This window comes from Lagopus muta, chromosome 2 (genome assembly GCF_023343835.1).
Source record: "Lagopus muta isolate bLagMut1 chromosome 2, bLagMut1 primary, whole genome shotgun sequence".
Taxonomy (NCBI): Eukaryota; Metazoa; Chordata; class Aves; order Galliformes; family Phasianidae; genus Lagopus; species Lagopus muta.
In genome coordinates, this window is record NC_064434.1 from 78,600,138 (window position 1) to 78,627,397 (window position 27,260).

At 39.5% G+C, this 27,260-nt stretch overlaps 1 protein-coding gene across 2 annotated transcripts; it reads left to right on the forward strand.

Moving 5' to 3' along the window:
- On the forward strand, positions 1-25,923 carry CDC42EP3 (CDC42 effector protein 3). 2 transcript variants are annotated; one of them, XM_048937710.1, is made up of 2 exons: positions 1-149; positions 23,852-25,923. In XM_048937710.1, exon 2 carries the CDS (start codon positions 24,118-24,120, stop codon positions 24,877-24,879), a length of 762 nt encoding a protein of 253 aa, XP_048793667.1. In that variant the 5' UTR covers positions 1-149; positions 23,852-24,117; the 3' UTR covers positions 24,880-25,923. The 2 variants fall into 2 exon arrangements, with proteins under 2 accessions (XP_048793667.1, XP_048793669.1); XM_048937712.1 differs by lacking the exon at positions 1-149 and adding an exon at positions 15,161-15,556.
- Positions 25,924-27,260: the final 1,337 nt, after the last annotated feature.

Consider the following 27,260-nt stretch of genomic DNA (forward strand, 5'->3'; position numbering starts at 1 on the left):
GCGCCCCCGGGACTCGGGGATCCGCCGCCGTCCGGCCGCGCGCTGACGGGCGCTCGGAGGTGCCGGTCACGGAGGGGCGGCCCCGCTGCCCGCCCGGCTCCGCGGCGAGGAGCGAGAAGCGAGGAGCGGCGGCAGCCGCCGGCAGAGCCGTGAGTCGGGGAGCGGGGCGGGCGGCTGCCGGTGCGGAGCTCCGAACCGGGGTGGCCTCCCCTGCGGGCGGCGGCGGCCCCGCAGCGAGCCGGGCGGGAGAGCTAGGGAGGGGAGGCACTTCGGAGGCATTTATCAATGAATCCTCGTGTTGGGGTGCAGTTCTGCTTGATGGCTCGGGGTGTTTCTGCATCACCTTAATTCAGATCTTACGTTCGTCCCCCGATAATGGGTTCACATTGTCTCCGCTGCGGGCTTCTCCGGTCCCTATTTCCCGTCCTGTGTCGGTGGCGCAGCCCCGCACCGCGTCTGCGTTTTGTGCGGGGTGAGGCCGCGCATCCCCCCGGCCCTCCATCCCTCCGTCCGTCCGTCCGTCCCTCCATCCGTCCGTCCGTGTGCACCTGAGCGGCGGCCGGGAGCGGCTCCGGCTATCCGCAGACAAAGAGTCCCGGGCGGGAGGTGCGGGGCGGTGCGGGGTTCGGCCGCCGGTGGAGAGCTGTGAGCGGCGGATTGAGGAGGGGGGCTCATTTCGTCGTCGATGGAAATGCAAAAGAGAGTGAAGTAGAGGAAGCAATTAATTTAGGACTTGCGTCACCGTAGACTGTTGTTATGCTTTAAAAATAGGAAGAAGGCTTATTATGAGATTGTTTAATGAAACGAACATGATCTGGATCTTTTCTTTTGAGAAGCATTTGGGTGCGGGAGGTGGGGAGAGTGCCCAAATTGCTTATATACTGACTGGTATTTTCAGTTATGTATTGATCATAAATATGTAACGTGGTTCAGGGGAAACAGATGCTTTAAGGTATGAGCATCAAAAAATGAGCAGTTGGTGAGGCGGGCAGCAGCAGAAATGCTGAAATCCGTGTGCGGTGGCTCAGATGTTTGGAGGAATGACAGAGCTACCAAAAAAGGCATCGTGATGCTCAGCACAGTGCCAGGAACAGAATTTTCTCCTTCCCTACAGAAAAGGCAAGCATGATACTGGGAGCAAGAAGTGACAGATGTGGCATCTCAGCAGCTGGCTGAACATAAAAGCGCCTATCAGCAGGTGATTGCTGTTGCCAGGATTTATTTTTAAAGTGTTTTGTTCTGAAAGGGTCCAGCCTATGGTAGTGTTAGCATTAAGCTTCACTTCAGCTCTTTGGCATGTTAAAGATAGTCTTTCAGCAGAAGTGTTCAGAAAAGTAACAAAAAATTCCTATGTTTAAGGCATTCCTTGCTTTGAACATTTGTTTTTTATTACAGCGTGCAGGGGAGAGGAACTGAGCAGGTTCTCCAGTCGGTGGAATACTGAAAGGAGCAATTTTTTTCCTGGCCTCAGCATAAGCCAGCAGTATCTGCAAAGGAAACAATGGGGCCCATCTCCTCCTTAGATGAAAGATAATCCCAACTCCTGTTCTCTCAGCAGCACCTTGTGCACTCCTAGGAGTGAAAATCAGGCTGCTGAAACTACCTCCCCCTGTAGTCCTGCCTTCTTCAGTGATGCATCAAGCCAGCCAGCATCGCCAGGTGGTGGCCTGGGTGCCTTTGGAAAGGAAAGAGATGGTATCGCCCGACAGGCAGCCTGGAGCCACGCGTTCCCTGGGGCAGCGTGGCTCTGCACTGCGCCGTTTGACTGCTGTCACACTGACTTCAAAGAGGTGTTTCAAACTGTTCCAAGCCACTGATAGAAGCTTTGCTGTAACCAGAGAAAGACATGTTTCATGGCAAAACATGTCTTGTTCTCAGCTTTTCATAATTACGTATGCTGTTTCGGTTTGTAATCTTCTAAGCTAGGTGACTCCTGTAGAAGAAATTCTGGTCCTCTGCCCAAGTCTTGAGAAATAGTTTAAGGTAGGGGAGGGAACTGTGCTGGTATTTAAGAAGAAATTTCCTTCTGCATGTAGAACTTGCCTTCAGGTTCTCTCTGCTTCTCCTGGCACCGTGTCCTGGGGGGTCAGAGGTGCTCATGTTCCTCACCCTCACAGACAAGAGTTGCAGTAGATCCAAGTCACGTAGTGCTTCTTTTGGCTTTTGCATGCAAATGCATGCATTTTTGCAAATGCACACAAGTGTAACTTCGGAAAAACAAACAAAAAGCTCACTTCTCTACTTTTTTTTTTTTTTTCTTATCGCAATCACAGCAGAGTCAATATCTTTTGTCAAGATTGAAGCTATCTCAGAAGAGCTATCTGGCTGTCCCTCCCAGCAGTACAAGGAAACTGACTGGGAGGGCTATCCATAACACAGCCCCACCAGTATAGCACTCACAGGGAGGCATTTGACTGAAGGTATACCTTGATGGTTTTGGTGTGTGATAGAAAGGTGTTTTTCCACATAAACTTGGGCCTGAATTTTAATATGGATAAGAAGAGCACGGTATGCAGGTGTTAGATGGTTAGATGGTTAGACTGTTTTTAAAGGATTTCTTCTCACTGCAAAGCAGCCCAGTTGCTAGCCAGTGAAAGCATGCAGCTGGTTCTGATGGATATCGCTGGGTAGACTATTGAGAGTGGATGTGAAGCACCACCAACCAGGGGAGGCTTTTGTGTGAAGCTGAATGACAGAACTAGATGCTGCAAGTGAGAAAGAGCCCAGGTAAAGCTCATGCTGAAGAGAAGATATGTTTCCAGTGCTGTGCTAAATAAGAGAGTTCTGGATGACATTCATGAATATAATTCTTACATACAGTATTTTACAGTATTCAGCATTCTTTTAGCAATGATATTGATCCATCATGGTGACTGCAGTGGGAAGAATGTAGTAGGAGTGGTTGGAACCAACTTCTTCATAGTTTAAGGGTTAAATCAAGACACAGAGCTTCATAAATCACTCTGCCAAGATGATGTGAGATGATTACAAGTAGACAGTGTTGGCCAAGTTGACAAGGGTATATTTACACCATCACTTGGGTTCCATTGACATTTATGGAATAGTCAGGTGTGGGAAGAAATGTTTGTTTTATGATTCAGTCACTAGTTAAGTGCACAGAAGCACAGTTAATCAATAATTTTTATAATCGACTGGACGTTTTTTCTTCTGAGAGCTTACTGAACTGTTGAGTGTGTTTCATTCTTTTTTGTGGGGTGGTTTTTGTTTTTTGATGTGAGAGATAAGCCATGTACAGGCTTATGGCTATGCCCATATTAGAGTAGTGCAGTTTAATACCAGAAGCTCTGAAAATGTGAAAGTTATAGTTAAAAACTTATCTTCATGACCATAGCAGTTCTTTTTGTGAGACTATTTTATTGAAAGTATGTTTAGCAAATCTAATTTGAAATATTGTTATATTTGAAATTATGCAAGTTGCACAATACTTTTAAAACATGATGAGTCGTATCTCATTGGTGCCAAGGTGCCACATAAAGGGCTTCAGTCTTCACCTTGTGTGGTTCAACAGCTTATAACTTAACTTTGTAAATGTTGTGTTAATGTTGCTCATTGAATAGTAGAGGAAAGCTCATCCAGTTTTATGCACTGCTTCGATTTCCATCATAAAAGCCCAGGTGGAACAAGTTAGATAAGAAGTGAAATGGGATGATGTAGTGAGTTACTGTGCTGGGGCTTATTCATAATGATCTAAGTGAACTTCTCTGTAGTTATGTGCAAACAGCAGCTGGTCTTCTGTAGAGATACAAGTGCAGATGACAAGCTGTGGTCACTGAAACACTTCTTAGTACGACTTGCTTAGTCACGTCTCTGCGAGGTTGTCTAGATGTAGTTAAAAGGTAATTTTTACTTTTTAAAGTTATTTTTTAGAGAAGTGTCTAAAAATAAAGCTTTCTTGTCTTTGCTGGGAAAGTCTAAAATGTAGTGTTTGGTGTATTTTTAATTTATTATTATTTATTCTGTTCCTTTGAAATACCAGATGTTTCAAGTCTGGTTCTCACTGTTGCGCTGTAGAAATTTTTGTGTATCTGAATATTTGTATCGTGCCTTAAACAAAGGAAACAGGTGTTGAGTCTTTATTCCAAATGTTTTGGTTTTTTTTCCTTCTCTAAAATATTAGAAGCTATCATAAAAATAGCCAACGAGCAAACTCCTAGTCTGAAAATTATTTTTTCCCTGGTAAAAAAAACCTTCATAGTGTAACAGTGAAGTGAAACAAATCCAAAAAGCCAATGTGAAAATCTTGCTAATGATGGCAAAAGCAAGTATATCTAAAACAAAAAAATATCTGGGGAATATGATGATAGATACATGAGGGCTTTTCTAGCCCTCTTGCCTCAGACAGTATATGGGATGAATGAGGTGAGAAGTAGCAAAAGAAAGGATGCATCTGAAATGATGAACTAAGGCTGAAGGTTCTGCTCATAGCCGTTTTGGTTGTGCTGGACAGTGTTCCAATGTAGATGTGAAAGATTCAACTAATGGTTGCACAAGTAACATAATCTTTGGATTTCCTACCTTTCCCTCTGACTCTATTCCTCCAGTTCTAATAAAGCATCCCCTTGAGTTTTAAGAGCATAGTTCTCTCAAGCTGTATGACTGAGTCAGTTCCAGTATAATAGACATTTAGTAGACTTCTTTTTTTTTTAATGCTTGAGTGGTACAATAATACCAAGTAAGTACAAGAAGACAGTGCCAAAGTTGCTGTTTTGTCTTTTTTTTTTTCCTTTCCCACATTTACATTCTTGTCTTTCTGTTTAATTTTCCCCATATTTATTTTCATGAAGTGCTTAGCAGCACTAATGGATTCTTTTCATTAAGAGAGCTTTTACATTTTAAAAAGACAATACTTCAAGTTAGAACCTTAAAAAACCCTTGCAACAGCAGAACAATTTTTAATGTTCCTCTTGATTCTAATACTTAGTAAATCTAACCTTTAAAATTATATTCTTGAATCCATTGTGATTAGGAAGTGATTCCATACCTTCTTTCTTGTATGTTTATGTCCAGCTCTAGTTAAGACCTAAATAGAGTGTGTGCAGTTACATATACATCTTTTTCATGACGATGTTAAGTATATTCTAGAAACCACAACTTTATCTTTTTGTCTCAGTTAATCTGATTTGGTGTATACTTTGATTAGGTTTAACTTTTAATTCTATTTACTCATCGGATTTGGATAAATTAGATCTGAAGTTTGGCCAAAGATTAGTTCAAGTTGTAATGGGGCTTGAGGTGAATCTTTTGTTCTGCTTTTTCTCTTTCCTCTGCTTGAGATGTACACCACATATACTGTCTTCAATGTTATGGACCACTTTCAAGGAAAAGCACCTTGTTCAGATATTCTGACACTGTTTTTAATTAAGAATTCTGTTGGGGAATGGCCATCAGTATTAATTTTCAGTCTTTATTTTTGGATTTGATTAAGCTGCCTTCTGGGAACTAAAGCATAATCTCTTGTTTAAAAATTATCCTGAGAGATCTGTTAGGTCCATCTTCTTATGGTTCAGATATCAAAATATAGCTTAATCAATTTTGATTTTCATGCTGTGTGACATTTCAAAGCATTAGTAAGACTCATTTTTTGAGAGTACTATTTCTGTAAATGTAAAAAATAATGCAAAGGCATCACTGATGCCAAAAGCTGCATGTGTCACAGTGAGAGAGGTAGAAAAAGAAAGTGCAGATTCTGCCTTTTGCAGTTTATTGTGAAGGCCAGCCATGCTGTTTTTGCCCAGCACTGAGGTGCAAAGGCACTTCTCTTCAGCTTTTGCATGACTTGTTCATTTGTGGAATGGTATGTGGCTATGTGGATTTGTTGTCTCCCTTCTTTTGAGGATGCATGGCTCCTAGGAAGAATGTTAGGGGTTACCCCAACTCAGGAAAGACGTAAACAGTAGCAGAGAGCTACATGGTGAGTGAAATGGGGAAAGAAAAGAATAGTGCTATTGATGGACCTGCGTGTCAGATGCAGCTCACATGTTCTTTCTTCAGATGCAAGAGATTGTGGCTCTTCGTTAAGTTTAAGCTGGTCCTTTGCTTGCTCATTTCTCTCAGGCACATGACCTTGGAAAAATAGCCACTGAAGGTAAGATGCAGTGTGTCTGGGTGCACTGCTTGCATTTTCTGTGAGCAGCATTTTTCTGCTTGGATATTGAAAAAACAGGTGGGAGTATGGAGAATGGAGCAGTGTGCCCACACAGAGGATATGTGGACATATGGAATTGTATTTTACTGCAGTCCAAGCAAACATTTTGGGGTGAAAGATGGAAAGGGGAGGAGAGGTGTTGCTTACAACAGTTACAAAATGAATGGCATTCCCTGTTCCAAAAAATGCCACAACTGATCAGTTGTCTCTTGTGAGCTGTTGTTTTATGTGTGCACAGTTTATAATGTACAATACACCCGGCATGTCATTAGAACTCCTGTTGCCACAAAAATATGGATTTCTAGTAATACATTGCTCAGATTTTACTTCTTGCCTAGAATTAAGAGAATTCTGGCATCTAATCAGTTTGAGAAAAAACTGAATTGAATAGGTTGGATTGTTAATGTTACCATGTCTACTCTTTGTTTCTTCTTAATGATATGTGAAATAATTAGTAGTACAGAGAAGACAACACAGCAAATTGATTGTTAGGGACAAGACTGTTGACAGAGTAGGCCAGTAATTTGTATGGCAGCTCCTCTCTTCCTGTGTGTCCTTTTCTACTTGCACTGTATGGTTTTAGTTGAGGAGGGAGGCTGTTTCTGTTTTTCTGTACAGCTGTTTTTGTCTACATATACCCTCAGGCAGGGTGAAAACCCATCTCAGTCTCCAGAATCTTTTAGATAAGATCCACTAAAGTCAACAGCAAAGAAAACAAAGGCATCTGTTTTATGGCAGAGTGGCCTGTACAGTTCTCTTAAAAATAGTTATTTCTGGTCCTGAGGAAGAAAAGTTACAATAGGAAGAGCCCAAGTAGGTTAGGAATCTGTAGGAGTTCCTAAAGGAATTTATGAGATAGATAAGAAGAAACATTACTTCTCCAAGTGAAAGTGATAATCAAGTAGCAAATGCTCCATGCAGCTTTCATGTTTTTGTCTGATAATTAACTTCATTTTTAGTTGTAGTTTTTTTTTACCCTGGGACTACAACAATGCCTCTAGTTTGGCAGAAGAATATCCATTGTATGCCATGTATTTTGTGGTGTTGAATAAGAGCTGGATTATTGGGATATACAGAGGAGAAATAAACAGGAGTGGCAAGTAATGGATCGATGACAGAAATGTTGGAAGTTTTTTGACACTGCCACTGGTGAGAAGCGTACCCACTAAAGTGCAAATCTTTTAAGTGCATTCACATGGTTTCTGAAAATACAAAGATTTTATCTTCATGAAACTGAAAAAATTGTAAGAAAACAAGTTTCAGTGCCCAAATAAGCACTCTAAACATGGAATTAACTCATATTGCTCAATTCTACTTGATTTTCCTGTATCAAACCTTCTCTGCGTATCTGTGCATGACAGTCAATCTCTTCCTCGCTTCCACTGTATGTTGTCTCCTGGTTTTGCTTTCTTAGTTCTTATACACAGGTTCTGACCTTTCTCACTTTGGGCTGATGGTTCTTCTTTTCTGTTGCGATCACTGATTACCAGACTTTCTGAATTTCTGGCTGCTCTGTGATGCAGTCAACATGCTGAAGAGAAGGGGTGTCTACAGAGGGACCTGGGCAAGCTTTAGAGCTGAGCCCAGGTGAACCTCATGAATTTCAATCAGGCTTGAAAATAAGAGGTATTTCTAGTGTGTTAAAATTCAAATGTTAACTCAATTTCTCTTGATTGAAAGTAAATGAAGCTGCATCTTATCTTTTGTTGTTCTTTTCTCCAGAACTGAGTATTTAATATTGGACATGGAATGAATTCATTTAATCATGAATTTGAGTTCTTTTTTTTTTTTTGAAAGTTGATCTTTTAAAATGTTACATTTTCCTTGTTCACGTCGAATAGGCTAAGTTGTGAAATGGGCGCCCTTCTGCTTGCATCAGAGGAGAAACAGCTTTTAAAGCTTGTAGAACTCAAACTGTTTGTGACAATTCGACAGGAAATAATTTATTCAATTTTCTGTGCAGGATTTGAAAGCAGTGTCAAACACAGTTGGGTTTTTTTGTTTGTTTGTTTGTTTTCTTACTATTTTCTGCTGAAAGATTAGAACTTTCCAAGCACAGCAGTTTTGATGAGTACTCTATTTTGATAACTTTTAGGAAATTTACCCTTTCAGCCTTCATAATTATCTTTATGGCCAAGAAAACATAATTTGTGGACAAAAGGGCTCTAAGAAAATTAGTATGGCTTTTTCTAGATACAAGTACTTTCCAAAATATTTAATCCTTAAGAGAAAGGTCACATATTTCATAAAGGGAAAATACTATTCATACCTTCAATGTTAAAAGCCCTAACAGACAGTAGGGAACGTGTCTATCACAAGCCACAGACCTTTCCTGAATAGTTACCACGTTCTGTGTCAATGTGGCCCCTGAACTGTTTGAACTAGACCATGAGCAGTTTGTTTGTGGGGAAAAAAATGTTAAAGCTAATAAATGAATTAATAAATAAAAAGAGAATCCACTACAAGCCCTGGTAAAACATTCTTATTGTTCAGAGAAGATACATTTTCTTTCTTCCTTTGCTTTCTCTAGCTACATGCTAGCAAACATACATAATAGCATAATTCAGTGGCTGGGAGCTGGATGTACTCTCTTATTATGTTTTTATTCCATATGAGTTAGTTACAGCCCATGATCAACTCATCAATTCATTTTCAAAGTAGCTGAGCAGATTCAATTTTCCGTGGGTCTGTTTCTGTAAATTATCTAGAGTCATGGCTCTTTTCTTTAGTGACATCCTCCTGGAATGTTGGCTACCAGGAACAGACATAATAATGGCCAAATGCAGAATTTTCCTTTCCCTTGTCATTGCTCTGTTATGCAGTGAGGGGTTGCAATAGACCTTTTGACCGCAGCAAAAGAAGATCTGCTTCAGCTGCTTGTCTGTCCTGGCCTGCAAAACTTTGTTACTGTTTCTGAGCACATATCTTCCATCATAAAAGTGTGGCCTGTGTGATTTAGTTAAAATTTTAAACTTGAATGTGTGAATTTGGCTACTGTTAAAGCTTGAGCAGCTTTCTGATGTTCCTGTGCCATGTTGATGATCACGTATCAGCAAATCACATTTTTCCTCTCATTTCCTCTCCTCCCTATGATCCTCAATCTTCCAGTGCAGGTCATTTTAGAGTAATTCTCCAACTGCAATGGATAAATTAAAGATTTAAAAAGCTTCCATTGGGAAGGTAGGTTGAAAGTCCTTCTGCCAAGTAGAATGCCTACACAAATCATATCTCATAGTAGAAAGATATGCCACAACTTCTATATGGAATATCCTCAGTGTGACTGTGACTGTCATCACTCTTTACTATGTACAGATAGGTAAAAATTTCAACAAAGTCAGGCACATTGAACTGGTGTGTAAGAAATCGTATTTGACCTGCTCTGAGATCCCACTGGCTAGAAGAGGAGATGCCTTCATTGGGTGTTGTACAAACTGTCCTTCTTCCATTGCAGTTGTATCGTTTTTGTCATCTTCTAATCTGTTTAGTGAAACAAAAGCCCTAATTCTGATTTGATTTAAAGTAGTTACTGCCTGTAATAATTATGATCATTTAATTACTGGTAACAGAGAGAGAAGATGGGAATAAAGTTTCTCAAAGAGTAAACCTGATTGTACTTTTAAGCGATCTGAAAAGAGTAATCAGTGGCTGCTATATGGTAGTGTGTTTCAAAAAGTTACTTTAGTTTCATGGTTGCTTCTTGCACTTAGTTAGGGAATGTGTTAGCAGAAGGAACAGGAATGGGAGTTCATTGCACTTCCTAGGGTGAGGAGTTGTTTCTTTCTAAATGAAGCATGTGAACCAAGATGTTTATTATGTCGGTAAACTCTTCCCATGTTCTTCTGAGGATATGAGTGGTAAGTCTGAACAAGGAGTAAATGGCAACCTTTCAGTGGATAGTCCAGGAAGAATATTTTGGTGTCTGGAAAAACACACAGGAAAGCTTTTCGTATCTTCTTCTACATGAGAAAGGTAAATAGCAAGAGGTGTGAAGGGAATTTCATTATTTATTAGGCGTGGTCAAGTTCTAAATCAATATTTAGTTCATATTGTTGGAAAATAAGTCACCAGGAGTTTAACAACCAAAATTCAAGGTAGGTTAAATATCTGTCTGAATTTTCAGCCGTTCTCAATTTTATAAACAAAAATATTGTAATTTTGTTTCGAGAGGTAATGCCCTTTCATCCTGTGTTGGTATGCTGGCTGATACTGCCTGCCCCGTTGCAGACGGGGTGGAACACCTGGGAAGGTGTGAGCTTTCCTAATCATGGCTGCAGAGATTAAACTGGGAGCCTGGACACTAATGAAAGTTGGCTGTTATACATCAAGCTGGTAATCAGTTGAATCTGGACTTTTGGTTTACTAGTGTAAATATTTCTTTATTTTTTTCATGGTTCTTTCAGTCTCTCTTCACTTTGCATCCTAAATTGTTTCTACTTTCATTCTCTAAAGTGAACAAATTATGGTCTTTTCAGGAATGGCAAAAGCTTAAAATGCCTGTGGCAGGATTTCTGTTTCAGGACATATATAAATTTGAGTTACTGTAGGATAACCTGTATTTAGCATGTTTTGTGTTCTGAGTGGATTTGAATAACACAAAAAGAAAATCATATTTCTCTAAAGCTTCACTGAGTTCTGAACAAGGAAAATTCTGTTGCTATTCACTCAAAGGCCATGTATGCAGTTAAATGGGTTCTGAATAGCTGTAAAGCTGTATATTGACTCAAGTGGAAAGGAGTATTTTCTCATAATATAGAGAAATTACTCATCTTTAACTTCAAAACTGAATGTTTACAGAGATTTTGGCAAAAAAAGGTTAATCCATTAGAGTAGAAAATACTGAATAATGGTGGTAGAGGAGGCAACAGAAAAAAACAGGCATATAAAACTTCAGTAGTAATTTTAATAGCTAAAGACTGTAGGTTCCCTGTGTTTCTGCAGAGGCTATTTCTGTCATAAGAAACAGCTTGGTCTTTTATAAGAGAAAGCTATGCTGTGCCTTAAATTAAGACAACAGTATGAAATGGGGGATATTATGCCTGGATATGATTTCTATTAGCTCTCAGGACCAAGAAATTAATCTCAATTTGTGCTCCACTTGCCTACTGTAAACACATCAGGAATACCAGGGCTGTGGCTTGGGTTCTCACTGTCTTTACATTGCTTTTATTTTCTGAGGCTTGGTGTTTGTTTTTTTCCCTCCAGTGTTTGAGCAGAAGTTGTTGTTAGTTCTGTGGGTGTCTGTCCTGGGCTCTACCATGTGTCACATTTCCTTAAACGTCAGTTGGATAGTAAACCATACTGAACGACATGTCACTCCTCCCATGACTTGACTTTTGACTCCCTGGAGCTTGCAGGAGCCATTAGAAACGTCTTTCAAATAGCTGTCAGTAAAAGCAGAAGTTCATCTCACCTACCTATTAAAGGATTAAGCAAATAAATGTGCCCCTTACGTGGTGAAGTAGGTCTCAGAATAACATTATTTTATTAGTCTGCCTACACCCCAGTGCCTTCCATCCCAGGTATGTGAATTGGTACAGGAGCTACTCAGAGCATGTGGTAACAACTCACGCTTGGGTCAAGGGAGAGGTGCATCCATGCCCACGGGGATTGCAGCACTTCATTTCTTTGTTGTTACAGGTGTGTAAATAAAATGTATGATGACCAAGCAGAGTTGTAACAGTCTTGCAGCAAGTGTTGCAATGCCATGTAAAGGCCTTAATGTGTGCCTGGTTGGTTTCAGAATTAGTTTCTCTCAACCATGAAGTAATTAGTGCACCTAGATAAAGCATAGGCCTAGTGTAGTTAGCTGGTGTTCATTTAGCCAGACCTAAGTGTACCTTCTGCCTTGTGTGATTGTTTCTCCTAAAATGCTGTTTGTGAGAGGCAAGCTGAGGCACTAATGAAAGTCAAGTTATTTCAGGTGGAATTTGGCTATCAGAAATGCAGTATAAGTCTTTTCAGTATGCTGGATGTGGAATGCTCCTGTCGCTCACTGTAAATTGTACGGACAATGGTATGGGCAATGGGTGATATAATTAATGGTCAGCTTCAGGCTTTCTCTTCCCTTTGATATCCCTTGTAGGAGGCTGCATGAGGAACATGGAGGCTGCTGCTGAGCATAGTTAGCAGTTAGTTGGCACTTGTAAAGGAGAGTGAACCTCTCCCCTGAGGGTAGGAGGGAGGGAGAAGTGTGAACTCATCCCCTGCTTGGCGATGAGGACTGCAGGTGTCATCATCTGCATTACCTGAAGTCTAGCCCAGTTTCTGTTGAAGCATCTGATTAATTTTTGGTTTTTCATTAATGTGGGTGTCGAACAAATTAAATGTGACCAACATCCCAAGAAGGATCTGAAATTTGTTTTCAGCTGAAGAGCTCTTTATACAAATGAACACCAATTTGCATAATTAAGCACACACTTTACTCCTGCTGAACACAACTGAACCTTGAGACAGAAATTGCCTCTTGCAGCGTCTCTCTTGGACAGTGAAAACTGCTTAGGCCCAGCATGTGTGCTCTTTTCCAATCTTTCTGGTGAGAGATTAGTTTTAGAGAAGTTTACTATGATCTTCTTCAAAAGGTCTGTGCTTCATGTATTTCCTTACAGACTAACAAACAACTGGGCGTTCCTCTCCCTTTGCATCTCAGTGATTTACAGTCTTTTAAAGTGTGTGAGATTTTATTTAGATAGGAGAACTCATCATAAAAAGTCGTAACTTGCTATTTTCACCAAGGGCAAGTTGTTGTTTTCGTTGAGTATGGTATTACACCACTGCATTTGTCATTGTCAATTTATGCCAGGCTTTAAATAGGATATTCTGCAATGAGTTTGTTTGCTGGTAGCCTGTAATGCTTTCAGGCTAGCTAACATTAACAAGAGGCAGCATTACTGTGGCTGATGTTCTTTTGATCATGCACAACCCTAGTCAGGAAATGGGTGAGGAGCGTGAGTCATGATTACATTACTCTAATGTGACTGCCTACTAGAAGTTTTCTTTTGCCGCCAATACTCTTTCCCTTGACATTACTTCTGAAAACAAAATGTGCATTTTGGAGCACTTTGAAATATTGACCTTTAAACACAGGGATTTATGTTCTTTTACAGTCTCAAGGCAAAATCCTGAGCTGGAGCCCCTGCAGAGAGCACAGAGAACAAGAACGTGTGCAAAATGCCTTTTCAAAAAGCTGCTAAAGAACAGGAGTTGCAGTACATTAGGTCTGATTGAGTTCATTGGATTCAGCATCTTTTTCTGACCCTTTAATTACTCTGTCATGCTGCCTGCATGTGCAAGCTCAAGGTCCAATCTCTGTGTACAGATGCTGACATCTCATATGCCATTTGGCTTAAGCTGTGTCATACACACGTGCTTATCTTTGGAAATATAGCTGCAGTAATGGGGAGAAAGTAGCAGAGTACTGGCTGAGCTAAAACCCCAAGTGTCAAGAAGGTGGTTTTCCTGGGACCTGGGACAGCAGTATTTCCATCAGCTTAATTAGTTATGTGGGGTTTACAATTTGAAAGAAATATCAGCTGCTAATCAGTCAAACTGAACTGGCACAGTGCCACTCTGAATATTCTGCCAGTATATCTCTGTAGTGCTTCCAAACATGGAAAAAAGAAGTACTGAGTATATTCAATTCTTTCAAATTAGACTTGCTTAACTCTGCCTGGTTTTAAGTGCAGTATGTGAAATACAACTGTTGGCACAGGAAGTGAATGCAGTCCAATGCTATCTGATATATTTCAGGAAAAAAGTCGGATCGATATAGTATAAGCAACTCAAGTTGACAGAACTGAGCACATGTCAAAAAGAGATGTGAAGAGGAAATGGGGAACACTGAGCTGCTGTCCAGTGTGATGTAGCCCTATCAGTTGGGGCAAGTCACAGGCGTTGCTGACATGCTGCAGAACAGAGACAGAATATAATGTGTATTTTGGTTGTTACTTACTCTTACCTCCGCTGAAACTGCCTTCAAATAGTAGCATTTTTTTTCTGTTAGAAGTATAGCTTAAGCTTGTAGTAAAGTAATTTCTACATTTTCCCTTATGTTTCTTGTAAGGGCAGTAAAACAAAATCACTTAGTTTACCTGTGTTAACAATCTACTTTGCACTGCATACGGATGACCAGTTTTTAAAGTCTTATTAACTCTGTGATTTCATCCCCATTCCTTAAGAAGAGCATGATTTAGACCAAATAAGAAATTTACTGAAAGCTTTTGTAATGAATTCATTGAATAATTTCCTTCCTTCCTTCTGTCCTATCCCCATGCTCTTTGATCTCATCTTGATGGCCATTCTGCTCCTTGGAGAAGGCAGAACTGCAACAGAGCAGAGAATGCATCCTTTCCAATGCAGTGCAACAAGTGTGTCCTGTGCAAATTTCCTCTGTAGTTCTGTACCTCTACTTCATAATTAACCTTTGTATATAGAGGGTTCTCTGGCCCTCAAGTTTGGTTTAAATGAGTTTATCAGCTGTTTTAAGATGGTAAATACTTCAAGTGAAACACTTGAGAAATTGAATAAAAACAGAACTGGTGACTGTAATATGCCTGTGTCACTTGTGTGTTTCAAGGAGACGATAAAGAATATTTACCTTAGAGATGAAGAGCATTTGAGAATTGGAGGAGAGGTGGGTAAAGGGCTGGAGTTGGGTTGAATGGGATCGTGCAAGATGGTATTATTTTTAGGTTGCCTTTTGTCAGGAGCTGCCAGTTAAGGAAATGTTAGAGATCTATTTAAAAAAACAATAGTAATAATAAACTGTTAAAAATATCTTGAAAAAAACTTTGTTTTTAGATTATGCCAGTTTTAGGAACCCGAAGATAGACACTAGTGGAAGTAGCAAGTCATTTTTTTGCATCAGAAGTGAGTAAAAAAAAATCCATGGACATTTTGTCTTTCAGAAGTGTTGGTTAAGAATTGCTTGTCCCTTCTCCCAGAACCCTTTGCTCTCTGAGCTGCTCAAATGACTTGCTGCAGTCCCATTCACAGCCAGGTGATCTTAAACCCCTTTCCTAGTTAGTTTTCATCCAGTTCAGTGATCCGAGCTGGCTTATAAGGGGTCAAGTGTGTGCACGCGGATGGTGGGAGGAGAATGTCTTTGACAGTAAGTTATATTGGGCTTGAACTCTCTCTGGAAGTGTTACCAGCAGTCACACTGCAGCTGTTTGCAAGCCTTTACTGTAAACTGAGTCAGTGGGGAGAACTGCTGCTGTGCCCAGTTTGCAGTGTGGCTGTAGATCTGCCTGCATGCTGAGAGTACAAGGAACTGCAGTGCGGATCTGGAAACAAACAGAGAGGAAACAAGGGCGGAAACTTCTTAAACCAGCTTTGAGAGCTGAGCTTGGCTGGAGAACTACACCCTCTGTGTTAAAGGAGAAAGCTATGTAGGTAAGCTGCTCAGAATTACAAAGGGGCAGTCCTGCTCCTTCTGGTTCTTCTGTCTAACAGCACTCAGGTGAACATGTCTGTGCATCAGGGAGCTTCTCTGTGTAAAGACTAAACCTTCCTCTCTCTTCACTGGTGAAATTTTAGCCAGAGCGGTTATCCAATCTTTTAGGTGGCAGATGGGCTTGGTTCTAGAGGTGTGGTTTTTTTCGTACATTTTGGCAATTTTTTTATAGTGCTAAGGGAACTCATGGACAGGATTTTTAAGCCTCTTCGTCTTGTGGCCTGTAAGTTTATGATCCCTGGCTGTTTGCTCATTCTATGTGCTGGCTTTATAGGAGGAAAGGTGACCATGCTTCAGTGTACAACCTGGCTGATATAACATAACCCCACCTTCACAGACTGCATGAGTTAAGAAGCATTTAGGACTTTGTATAGACATGTACCTATGCCTAAATTGGAATGGTCGCCCAATTGTTGAAAGCCAACAATAAAGTTGAACTATATAGTATTAAATCCACGTGTATGAATGTACCAGCTAGCAAAGCTAAGAAGAATATAATAGAGACCTGCTTCAGTCTATGGAGCAGACCAGCAGAATCCAGTGAGCTTTTTAAATGTTTGTCTCTAGAGAAGAAAAGACAAGAGGTTTTTATTGTTCTAGAAAAGATGCAAAGTTTTCAAACCTAGAAGAAGGCTGTGGCCAAAGCCTGCTGGGTACTTTTTGAATGGATATTTTTAAAAACATTCTAATGAGTGGTCAAAAACACAACTGCCAAAAAAGAAAAAAAAGAAAAAAAAAAAAGAAAAAAAAAAGAACACAACACAATGTATAAGGCATTTGACTCAGTATTGCCTCACAGCCAAATTGTTAAAATTTTAGTTCTCTGTAGTGTCAACAAAGAACATATTAAACACATTGAGAATCTTAGAGTAAATGTCAGGAGGACACTGGCATCAGAAAGGAATGTATTTCCTTTAAAATCATCCAACAGTCTTATACAGCACTGGGGTTTATGGTGTTTTCTTGAGCAGTCTGCAAATAAAATTATTGCAGTTCAAATGTGCAGATCATGGAGACTAAGGATGTGTATTGATGAAGAAGGCGATTGAGTACATTCAGATAGAATGTTTTCTCTTTCTGAGTTATGGCCTTGCATTTTATGCTGAAGAACGTAAATCCAGCTTACTTTCTGGAGAACAATAGCTTAGAAAGCCTTTTTTTTCCCCTAAAGAATAGAATGTTACTGTACAAATGGCATACAAATGGCCACTACCATTGGCTGTGCTGGCCAGATTTGTTGATTAGATGAATATATGCTTATCTCCATCCTTAAAAAAATGGATGGGGTAACTCACACAGGAGCTACAAATGACCCTGGTAACAAATTGCTAACTTGGGTAATAAAATTCATTCTGCTTGGAGAACTGTTTTTTGTTATATCAGCAGAAGAAATCTTAAAGGGTTTGTTGTGCAGTACTACTATCAAAGAGCTTGTAAATACTGGAAAATTCCTGTTGTAAGATGGTGAAGATAGACACAGAAATTTGATCTTGTTTATAAATGAGGAGAAATGATGGAAAGGAAGAAGTGATTTTATTTCTTTGTGTGTGCTGCGAGGGAGTGTATGCTGCATGAGAACGTTGTCACTAATTCTGATCTGCTCTGAAAAGGCTGTTGGAAAATTGGAGAGGGTTCAAAGGAGAGAAAGCAATATTTGAAGGCCTAAAATTACTCCCCCACCATCACCACATGAGGAATTCCCCCTGTTCACTTCCATCAAAAAAGACTACTGAGAAATGACTTGGTTAATATTCAAGTACCTTAACAGGGGTGAAGGTTGCTGGTTGATAAAAGGCCTTTGTAATCTCACAGGCTGATATAGAACAAAATAATAACTGGAGACTGGGGCCAGTTGCTCAAATTAGAGAGCAGCCCCAAATTGGGTGACTTCAGCAGCCCCTTCTAGCTGTGCTGGTACAGCTGTTTGTTTTCACAGTTAATTTTATCCTTCAATTATTTATAATTAGGTTGGCTTCATTTCAGTATAATGCACACGTACTTTAATGGTTTATAGTTGGAGGTATTTCTTTGTTAATATTATTTACTCTAGCTCGATCCATTTGACAAGATATTATGCAGGGAAAGGTTGTCAAGATTTAAGGCAGTCAACAACCAAAAATAATTTCAGGAATTTGGGTTCTTTTCATTCATAAGCACTTTTGTGGCTGGGGTGTGCTAGACAAATGGAAGATACCTGGAGGAAAAGACACTGTATTCAGTCTGTCCCTGTCTGTGCTTACATTAAGGGACAACTAACACCCCTTCAGGAATGCTCATTGCTAGTGTGTTATTTATCCATACAATTCACATGAGAAAAAGTGTTTATAGCAAGGGAGATGAAAAGGTATCCTCAGATGATTTTCTTATCTTGAGAAAGTCAGAAGGAAATATGGCTGACAGTCCTCTGCTTTTTATTTATTATTTTATTTCTCCTCAGTTTGTGTTATGTATAGCTGACGTTTTCCAGACTTTTCTTGTCATTCAATAATGTATCTATATTATGGAGTATATTCATGTTTCCTTACTCATTCCTATTAGTTACCTCCAAGCAGAAAGTTGTTTCAAAATTCAAACTACTTCAAGTAGTAGCAACTTGGAGTTTTTAACCTCTATTAATCTGGAAAGACATAGCAGGAGGAATTCTAGGGCTGTAGTTATCTCTGTTGCAACATGATGTTTTTATGAATGATTCAAATGTATGCTTATTATATCTGTAGGTGCTGATAAACCCACATAGTGAAGAGGCCCAGATTAAAATTTAAAATTATCCTCACAACTTAAAGTGTTTGCAATTAATAGAATGCGAGGCAGTGAGTTTTAAGGCTTTGCTGCGGAGGCAGTAGTCATGAAGAAGAGGTAGAATAACTGGCTAGACAACTGTTCTTCACTAAAGAGGATAGTCTTTAGTAGACCACAAACTAAACATAAGCCAACTATGTTATGATACTAAAAGAAAAATGCAGATACGCTGTTGAGAGAGAAGATGAGATCTCAGTTTGAATATTGTCTACTTTGGGGCATATTTAAAGAAAGATATGAATGAGAGGGAGGAGGACCAGAAAAAGAGATTGTTGGGAAGTGATCTTAGTTCCAGAAAGCATGTCTTGTGTTGGAAGATTGAGATGTTTGTGTTGTATAAAACTACGTATAAAAGAAAGATTAAAGGAGTTGCGAATATGTATTAAAAAACAAACACAAAAACAGTGTTTAGGTTACAAATTGATGCCTTTTCCCTGGAGACTAGCCTATGCAGAGTAAATTACTGTGGGCGGTCTGTGCATGTAGGGACTTTTAAGTGGAAAGAGAATGAACATCAGGGATTAGCAGGCCACTTAGACCTTTGAAGGAAAATGGAGACATGAATGAAGTGTATGGTAGAGTCCCTCTTGACTTGTGTTCCTGTAAGTTTGGGATTTTTCTGTTTATTGTTCTTCTTCGTTTGTTGTTTTGTTTTGAGTGGGTTTTGTGTGTGTGTTTGCCCTTCATTTTCTAAAAGGCATATGTGAAAATGAGATAAAATAGGAAACTAGGGTGAATACAGTTGGAGAAGATTAGTTGTGCTGAAGTCTGATTAGCCTGATTGTTTTTATGGAGTAATTAAATCTGTAGCTTTAATCAGAAGGGTGCAAGTTCTTTGAAGAAGGGAGCAACAAAAGGGTAAGGGCTTTTAATCCAATCAGGATGGTTGATTTTAATACAGATGAATTCAGAGGCTGGGCCTCCTAGAAACCAAGTAAACTTAGATGAACAATCTGTAGAGGAAGTGTTACTGCCTGATTTGGTTATGCTTACTCAGAAAGTGGTGGTTGTATAAGCAAAGGCTCACTGATGAATTGATGTAGAAGTAGATGGACTAGTGGCCTCATTTGCAGAGGCTGCCAGTTGATAGACACCTACATCCACAGGAATGTGAGAGGTAAGCTCTCTTGTGCATGATCTGCTGATTTTCTAGTATCTGTAGACTTAGTTATTCGTAGTGCTAGTTAGTTTTACTCACAACGACTGCATGACTTCAAGCCTCTATTAAAATAACATTGTTTGTACTGATGTAGTTTCAGGCATATTGGAAGTATCAGCATGGACAAGGCGGGTTTCAACAGTTTGTGCTGGTGAGAGCTACTGGTAGCTAAATTCCAGAATGAACCTCTAAAGCCTTATAGGGCTGTGCTTGCAGATATTTCATTAGATAGAAAAGTTTCACCAACTTACTGCATAGCTTATCTCTGTCTTTTGCTGTATCATTGTCTTTTCATTTGGTTATGTAAATAATGTACATATTGTCTTTTTTTCTCCTAGTGACTTGCTCTGTGTGATAATTCCCTGGTTTTTTTAATGATGTTTTGGAAATGGATTCTTGTTAATTTTGAATGATTTTAGCCAATGATGCATAAGGCAGAATTCTTGATAGGGACTGACCTAAAGAAAGCCCACAGGCTTCCCAGAAAACCTTGCTTCTTGGCCTGCTCTGTGGAAACAGGATTTTATTTCTATCATTTATTCACCTAGGACCATGCCTAAAGACCTAGGTCTCTTGGGATTTATATTTATAAAAAATAAATTTTTGCACAAGGACCCTAATTTGTCTCTGGTTTAAAGCTTAGATATTGAGATAGTTACTGATAGCCTGTGGGATAGACTGAGGCATCCATTGAAATCTTCAGGCTGTGGGTAAGGTAGTTGCTGAGTGGACAGAAGGTTCACAAGGCAATTTGAGAAGTGCCTCTGACAATATTGGCCTTAGTTACCAAGCAAAACACTTACATGAGAGTGTGAAGTGATAGGAATGAGAATGAGCTACAGCCAAATGAGTTACAGCCAAAATGAAACTCTAATTTTCACTGGGCTGAAATTTCTGTCTTAGCTCATGCTCAGATCTTGTTCAAAGAAGGAGATCTAGAGATCTCCTAAACTGGTAGAAAAATCCTCTCAGATTATTCTCCTAAATGAAGTCTTCTACTGTAGTCTGGCAGTCCTAAGGCTGTAGATTTTTAGTTATACATTTGGTTTTCTGATAGCTTCTCATTCTGCTTTTCAGTTTGGTTAAGTGGTCACTTAGTTACTGAGATGAAATTTATCAAAAAAAGGCTCTTCTAAAACAGCCAGCACAGCTTCACCAATGCCCAGGTGGAGGCCAGTGACAGTTGGTGTCCTTCAGGGGTCTGTCCTGGGACCAGTACTCTTTGTCTTTGTCAGTGACAGAGATGATGGGATCGAATGCACCCTCAGCAAGTTTGTTGATGACACCAAACTGAGTGGTGTAGTTGATACAGCAGAAGGAAGGGATGCCATCTGGAGGGACCTTGATAAACTCAAAAAGTGGGCCCTTGTTAACCTAATGAGTTCAACAAAGCAAAGTGCAAGGTTTTTCACTTGGGTGGAAGTAATCCCAGATGTGTATAAAGGCTGGGAGATGAACTCCTTGGGAGAAACCCTGCTGAGAAGGATTTAGGGGTCCTAGTTGATGAAAAGCTTAGCATGAGCCAGTAATGTGGTCTTGCAGCCCAGAAGGCCAATTGTAGCCTGGGATGTGTCAGAAGAGGAGTGGGCAGCAGTGTGAGGGAGGTGATTGTCTCCCTCTACTTTGCCTTGTTGAGGCTGTATCTGGAGTACTGTGTCCGCTCCCGTACACAAGGGATGTCGAGGCTTTGGAGAGGGTCCCGAGGAGGGCCATGAAGATCAAAGGGCTAGAGCTCCTCTCCTGTGAATGGGTGGTGAGGTGCTGGTATAGGTTGTCCAGAGAGATTGTGGATGCCCCATCCCTGGAGGTGTTCAAGACCAGGTTGGATGGGGCCCTGGGCAGCCTAATCTAGTACTTGATCTAGCAGTTGGCAATCCTGCCTGTGGCAGGGGGTTGGAACTTGATGGTCCTTGAGATCCCTTCCAACCCAAGCCATTCTATGATTCTCTGATGTCTAGGTTATACTGTATGTTGAAAATCAGGCCCTCTGTTTAATACAGAGCCGTTATCTTTTGTCTACAAATTGTAATCTCAGGATTTTCAATGGGATGACTCATGAAATTTGCAGCAAAGGTAGCTTTTGTTTTTAGCAGAGCAAATGCTGCTTGCAGTAAGTGTACAGTTTTTAATGCTCTCTTCATTCGAAATGTGGAAGGCAAGGCCTTCCCAAGAGCAGAGGCTGCTCTGTAAAGAGGGATTATAATTCCTGGCACTGAAATCTCTTGCAGCATCCTCTGAGGTACTGTGGTTTTACACTGCCCCTTACTGGATTTTCTGATAGTGCAAGAACTTACTATCTGGACTATAGTCCAGAACTGCTATCTGGATGACCAAAAGTTTGCTCTATTTCAGGTTTTTGTGTGTTTGCATTTTTTTCCTCTATACTATAATTTGAATAAAATATAGAATTGGTCTTTCACTTTGAAACTAGTAACTACTTGGCTTCACTTTCAACCACATACAATCTCTGTAGAGTTGAGGATGTTGTGTTCCTAAATTGGCTGCAAGGGTAGAGTGATAACCAAGGTAAGGTGAGGGATGAAACAGTGTGGTGATTTTATTTTATTATTTTATTTCATTTTTTAAAATCTGAAAGGTAGCTGATTTGAGTGATCAGTTCTGTTCTACGATGCATGGCACAAGCAGAGATCTTACTTAGGACTGTATAGACTGTAAGATGCAAAAGGGAGTTAAGTAGATGGAGTTTTGGTATGTAATTGGAATCCCATAGTATTCTGTAGATCCTAATGAATTAGCATTTTTTTGTTTAGAGGGAAGCTGTGCAGGATTGCAAGCATTTCAAAATTGAGCTTAAAAGTATCAAATGTTCTCTGCATTCATAGAACATTTGGCTTATTTTGTATGACAGTATTTTCTGTATATATCTGTTGTACTTCTGTGTGAAGTGATTTTCAGCCCTATCTGAAGTGCAGTAGATATTTTGTGGAAATCAAAAACCAAAATGCTAACTTGGCAAGATTCCCAGCTCCCCTTGTGATGCAGAGTTAAGCACCCAACTGAAGGAACTAATTACTCAGGTTAGAGGATTTGTGAAAATGCTTAAATACTTCTTGGCCATCTGTCTTTATTGCCAGTACAAAGCTTTCGAACTGATGATTCTTGCTGGACTTAATTTGATGAAGGAATATCTCTGCTGGGGCATGCATGAAATGAAGAAAAATACAAATAGCTTCTCTTCACATATTGCACAGGGAGAGAGATGTGTTTCTGTTGAAAAAACTGCAAGCTACTTTACAGAATTAGAATGGAAATGGACAGTAAGAGATTTGGGGCTGAGACTTTTAGTGAGGAATGGCCTGTAATGCTCTGCTCTCTGGATTGAATTAGGAAGAGTACAAAGATGCCCAGGATAAAAATGCTTTTATTCTGAGATTCTTATAGTATCTTTTATTGATTCCTGAGCAAAGAATCACACAATTAAAGCATTAGTAAAGAGTATTTTTTTCCATAACCAATTGACCCAATAGCCTGTTAACCCTTCTGGACAGCTTTATCAGACTTGTCAGAGACAAGATTCTAGTAGGAAAACTTTATTTTAAAATGATTTGATGTGCAGAACAGTTCTGAGTCACCATACCTTCATGGCCTACATAGCTCATGAGCTACAGTCTAAAACTAATTGCTGTGTAGAATTCCTGCAGTCTAAAGACCATGGTCACAAGAATCAATCCCTTCTAAAAAATGTTCAGATATTTGTAACTGAGGATGTGGACCAATACTTTCATCAGATGTCTATAATTATCTTTATTAGCATATTTGTCAGAAAAGCTATTTGTGACAGTTTGTTCCAATTTATAAATGACAATATCAAAAGTTCTCAAATCCAAGGTGATCTACTCCCATTAAAAAAAAAATAAAATTGCTTGAGTGACTTTTTAGTCTTCCTGCATCTACCGAAAGCTTTATGTTGTTGAATGTTACAGATCAGTTTCTGCATTTGCACTTCAAGACCAGCATTTTGAATGTCAGAATGAGAAGAAGGATTCAGATAGTGATGTTTACCAAATGGACTGTGCTCAGCAACCGTGTCTAAGAAACTCTGACTTCAAAATAAGTTATAAAGTCAGAGAAAGGTTAGCTGGATGTTGTTAATCTTAAACCCTTTTATCCTGCCTAATGAAGGGAAGAAACATCATAATGTTAATCTGCAGACTGGAACTGTCAGTACCATTGCTAATTTTTTTTTGTGTGTGTGAAAACAGGACTGAATGAACCATGAAAAATTAATGATAACCTGATTTTGTATCCCATGCAGGTCTTCTCAAGTTCTTGAAGTTGGATGTTTGGTTGCTAACCGGCTTGAAACTTGTGCTCCGTCTTGCAGAATCCTCCAACGGGAGACATTCACATACCCTGAAGTTCCCTACCTTAGAAGAAGGGGACCTGATGTGCAAGATTGGTACAAGATGATGATGTAACATAGCTCATACTGAAGGTCTCCCGAGAAGAACTGGCTTTGTAAGGGACTTCTCCTTTATTTTTTTTTTTTTTAACACAACTCCCCCTCTATCTAGAAGCAAGATGCCAGCCAAGACACCCATCTACTTGAAAGCCGCTAACAATAAGAAAGGGAAGAAATTCAAACTAAGGGATATCTTGTCTCCTGATATGATCAGTCCACCACTTGGAGATTTTCGTCACACCATACATATTGGAAAAGAGGGACAACATGATGTTTTTGGAGACATCTCCTTTTTGCAGGGAAACTATGAATTATTGCCTGGAAATGAAGGAGAAACTAGAGTTAGCCAATCTGGTGGCCACAGTGAATTCTTAAGGGCAAACAGCACTTCTGAATCCATGTTCACAGAAACTCCATCACCAGTGCTCAAAAATGCTATTTCCCTTCCTGCCATTGGGGGTTCTCAAGCTCTTATGTTACCTTTATTGTCACCAGTGACGTTTAATTCAAAGCAAGAATCCGTCAGGTCATCAAGAAACCCACGGCTTAGCTGTGAGCCAGTAATTGAGGAGAAGTTGCAGGAGAAAAGTAAACAGACGGGGAATGGAGAAACATACAAAGATGATGTATGGGAACAAAATGGTTCTTCATCGCATTTTATTAATGGTAGAGACAGTAACTCATCCAGCTTTTCTGAACGATGCACTGATTGGCAAACAGTTGATTTGCTTGAAGATAGCCGACTTCCATGTGAACTAACCAAGACAAAGTCAGAAGAATCCCTTTCAGATCTTGCAGGCTCTCTTCTCTCATTACAACTTGACTTGGGACCTTCACTTTTGGATGAGGTCCTCAATGTAATGGACAAGAATAAATCTTAGAGCTGGTACTCCTTGCTTTCTTATAAGTGATTCACTTAAATAAAAATAAACAAATGCAGTTCAAGAGAAGAGACACTTAAAAATCAGCTGTATTTGCAGCTGTTTGACGGGTTTTCTAAAAATATTCATAAAGTACTATTTTTTTACCTATTGTTTTTCATAATTTTTATGACACTAAATTCTCATAGCAAGAAGGTAAATTTTAATAACAGTTTTCAGCAAGTATAAAATGTTTTTAAGTACCAGTATAATGATCAGAAACTTCAGAAACAGAATTTGAGGATGATATTGATCGTGACATTTGGTTAGTTCACTTCCATGGGCTTCTGAACATATGAGACTCTGTAAGTGTCAGAAAGGAGATTGGTATTAACTATTCACTGTTATAAATTATTGCAACATCACTTTACATGTAGGCCTCTTTCAAAAACCTTGTGCTTGGAGTCTTGGTTGTGTTCTTCATTTTTCCGTAGTATCGTTTCTGTTATACCTTCACAGTAACTATTTCTGCAGTCTTATACTGCTCTGTATCCAGATGTAAACAGTTGAAGGCTTTTTCAGCTTCAGAGTATCAACTGTTCTGAGTATGCACGAATTTTCACAGTTTGAGGCTTTGGGCCTGATGTTGTATATGAAATGATGTGTTGTAAACAGGTGACACATGCAAAATATGATGGTTAAATTATTTTAGAAGTTGAAATATATTTTTGTGTGTATCTTGGCTTTTTATCGTGGAGCCTACACATACAGTATCTCATCAAAATAATTGCTTGACATTATTGGTGCTCTTCTGAAAATTGTATATTTGTGTGTTTGAAAACAAATATGTATTGATACTCCTTGCTTTTTTTCTTCATTTATTGCCACACATGCTTAAACTTGCAACCAAAAACTTTGATTTTTCAAGAAGGCACTGGTTATTCACAATGCTTGTGATGTGTGCTGCAACAGGCAATGTTTTGGGAAACGTGGATCCTTTAATACAGTATCTACATGGATTGCATAGATATCTTGTGCAATACAATAAAACAAATTAAATTACTATGTCTTTGTGATTCAGTACATAGCCTCACAAAAACAAAAAGCTTTGTGTTCTGCTGTATTAAAACACTGCAGTAGAGTTGTGAAAATACGGGAATGAGGGGCAGATCAGTTCAAATATCTCCATTAATTTGACATCTCCAATCCAATTTAATTCCTGGGGTAGTAAGGGCAAACTCCAGGCATGTAGGACTTTTGGGATAACTGATTTTTTAGGTAGTAGGAGACCAAAGAGTAATGCTTTGGTATTATTTTAGTCACAGCAAAGGTAATGAAGATCCTGCAGATTTCAGTGAAGGCTGAAATCCTGATACGGCTTGTAAACCAATCCTGGACTTATAACTACTTTGCATCTGTATCTTCCTGCATCTGTGTCATTCCGATCAGAATGTGTAAATCATGGAGGATTTAATATATATCATCTTTATAATCAAAATTTCTAGGGAGGCAAGGCCAACTAATTCCATTCCTTCAGTGTGTCGTAGGAGCAATTTTGCCCGTGATAGTCATTATTCTTTCCAGTCAAGCAGTTATATATATTATTGTGTATTGATGAGACATGCTTTCTTCCATGTTACTTTCTTAAGTGAGGAACTGAGAAACAGAATGCCCAAGAACTGCTTTTATTTATAAGGTAATGCTTAATTGCCTTCAACATCGTATTTACTTTGTATAAGCCTGGATCTTATTTCCAGTGCGTTCATGGAACAAGAACGGTGCTTCTGCCACTGTAGTAATCTTGTACTTTGAAGAGCAGGTTCAAAGAGTCTGCTTGGCCATGTGTTTTTAATGGGATCTACAGTTTTAGAACATAATGAGACTTCAGGCCAAAACTTTCATTGGAAAAATCTGTCAGTTAGCATAGAGGAAATTTGGGTGAAGTACAGAATTAGACATTTTCTGTGTAGACCAGCTTCAGCTGTCATGAGGAGAACACAAAGTATTTACTGAATTTACTGAAAGTCAGTACTGTGCAGGACTCCTCATGTAAGTATTCCCTGGAAAGTAGAAGCAGATTCTTAAAACTGTTGTTGCAGTTGTGTTGTTTTTGCCTTGTCATGTTGTTTTCCTGGCTTAGTTCACTGAAAAATGTCTCACCATTTCAAGAGTTTTCAGTCTGTGCTATCCTTCCTATGTGATTGCGCTTTTAAATTTGTGAATCGTTAGCTCTTACCGTGAGGGTGGGTGGTCTGAGTTTAAAACGCCACTTCAGGCAAAAAGAGCCACTGTGTTGTAGAGGAGCCTGTGCTCAAGTCAAGAATAAAATTTTTACACTAGCAACAATTTCATCTTTCATATCACATTTCTGCCAGCGCCCTCAGGAGCTGCATTCCTGAATT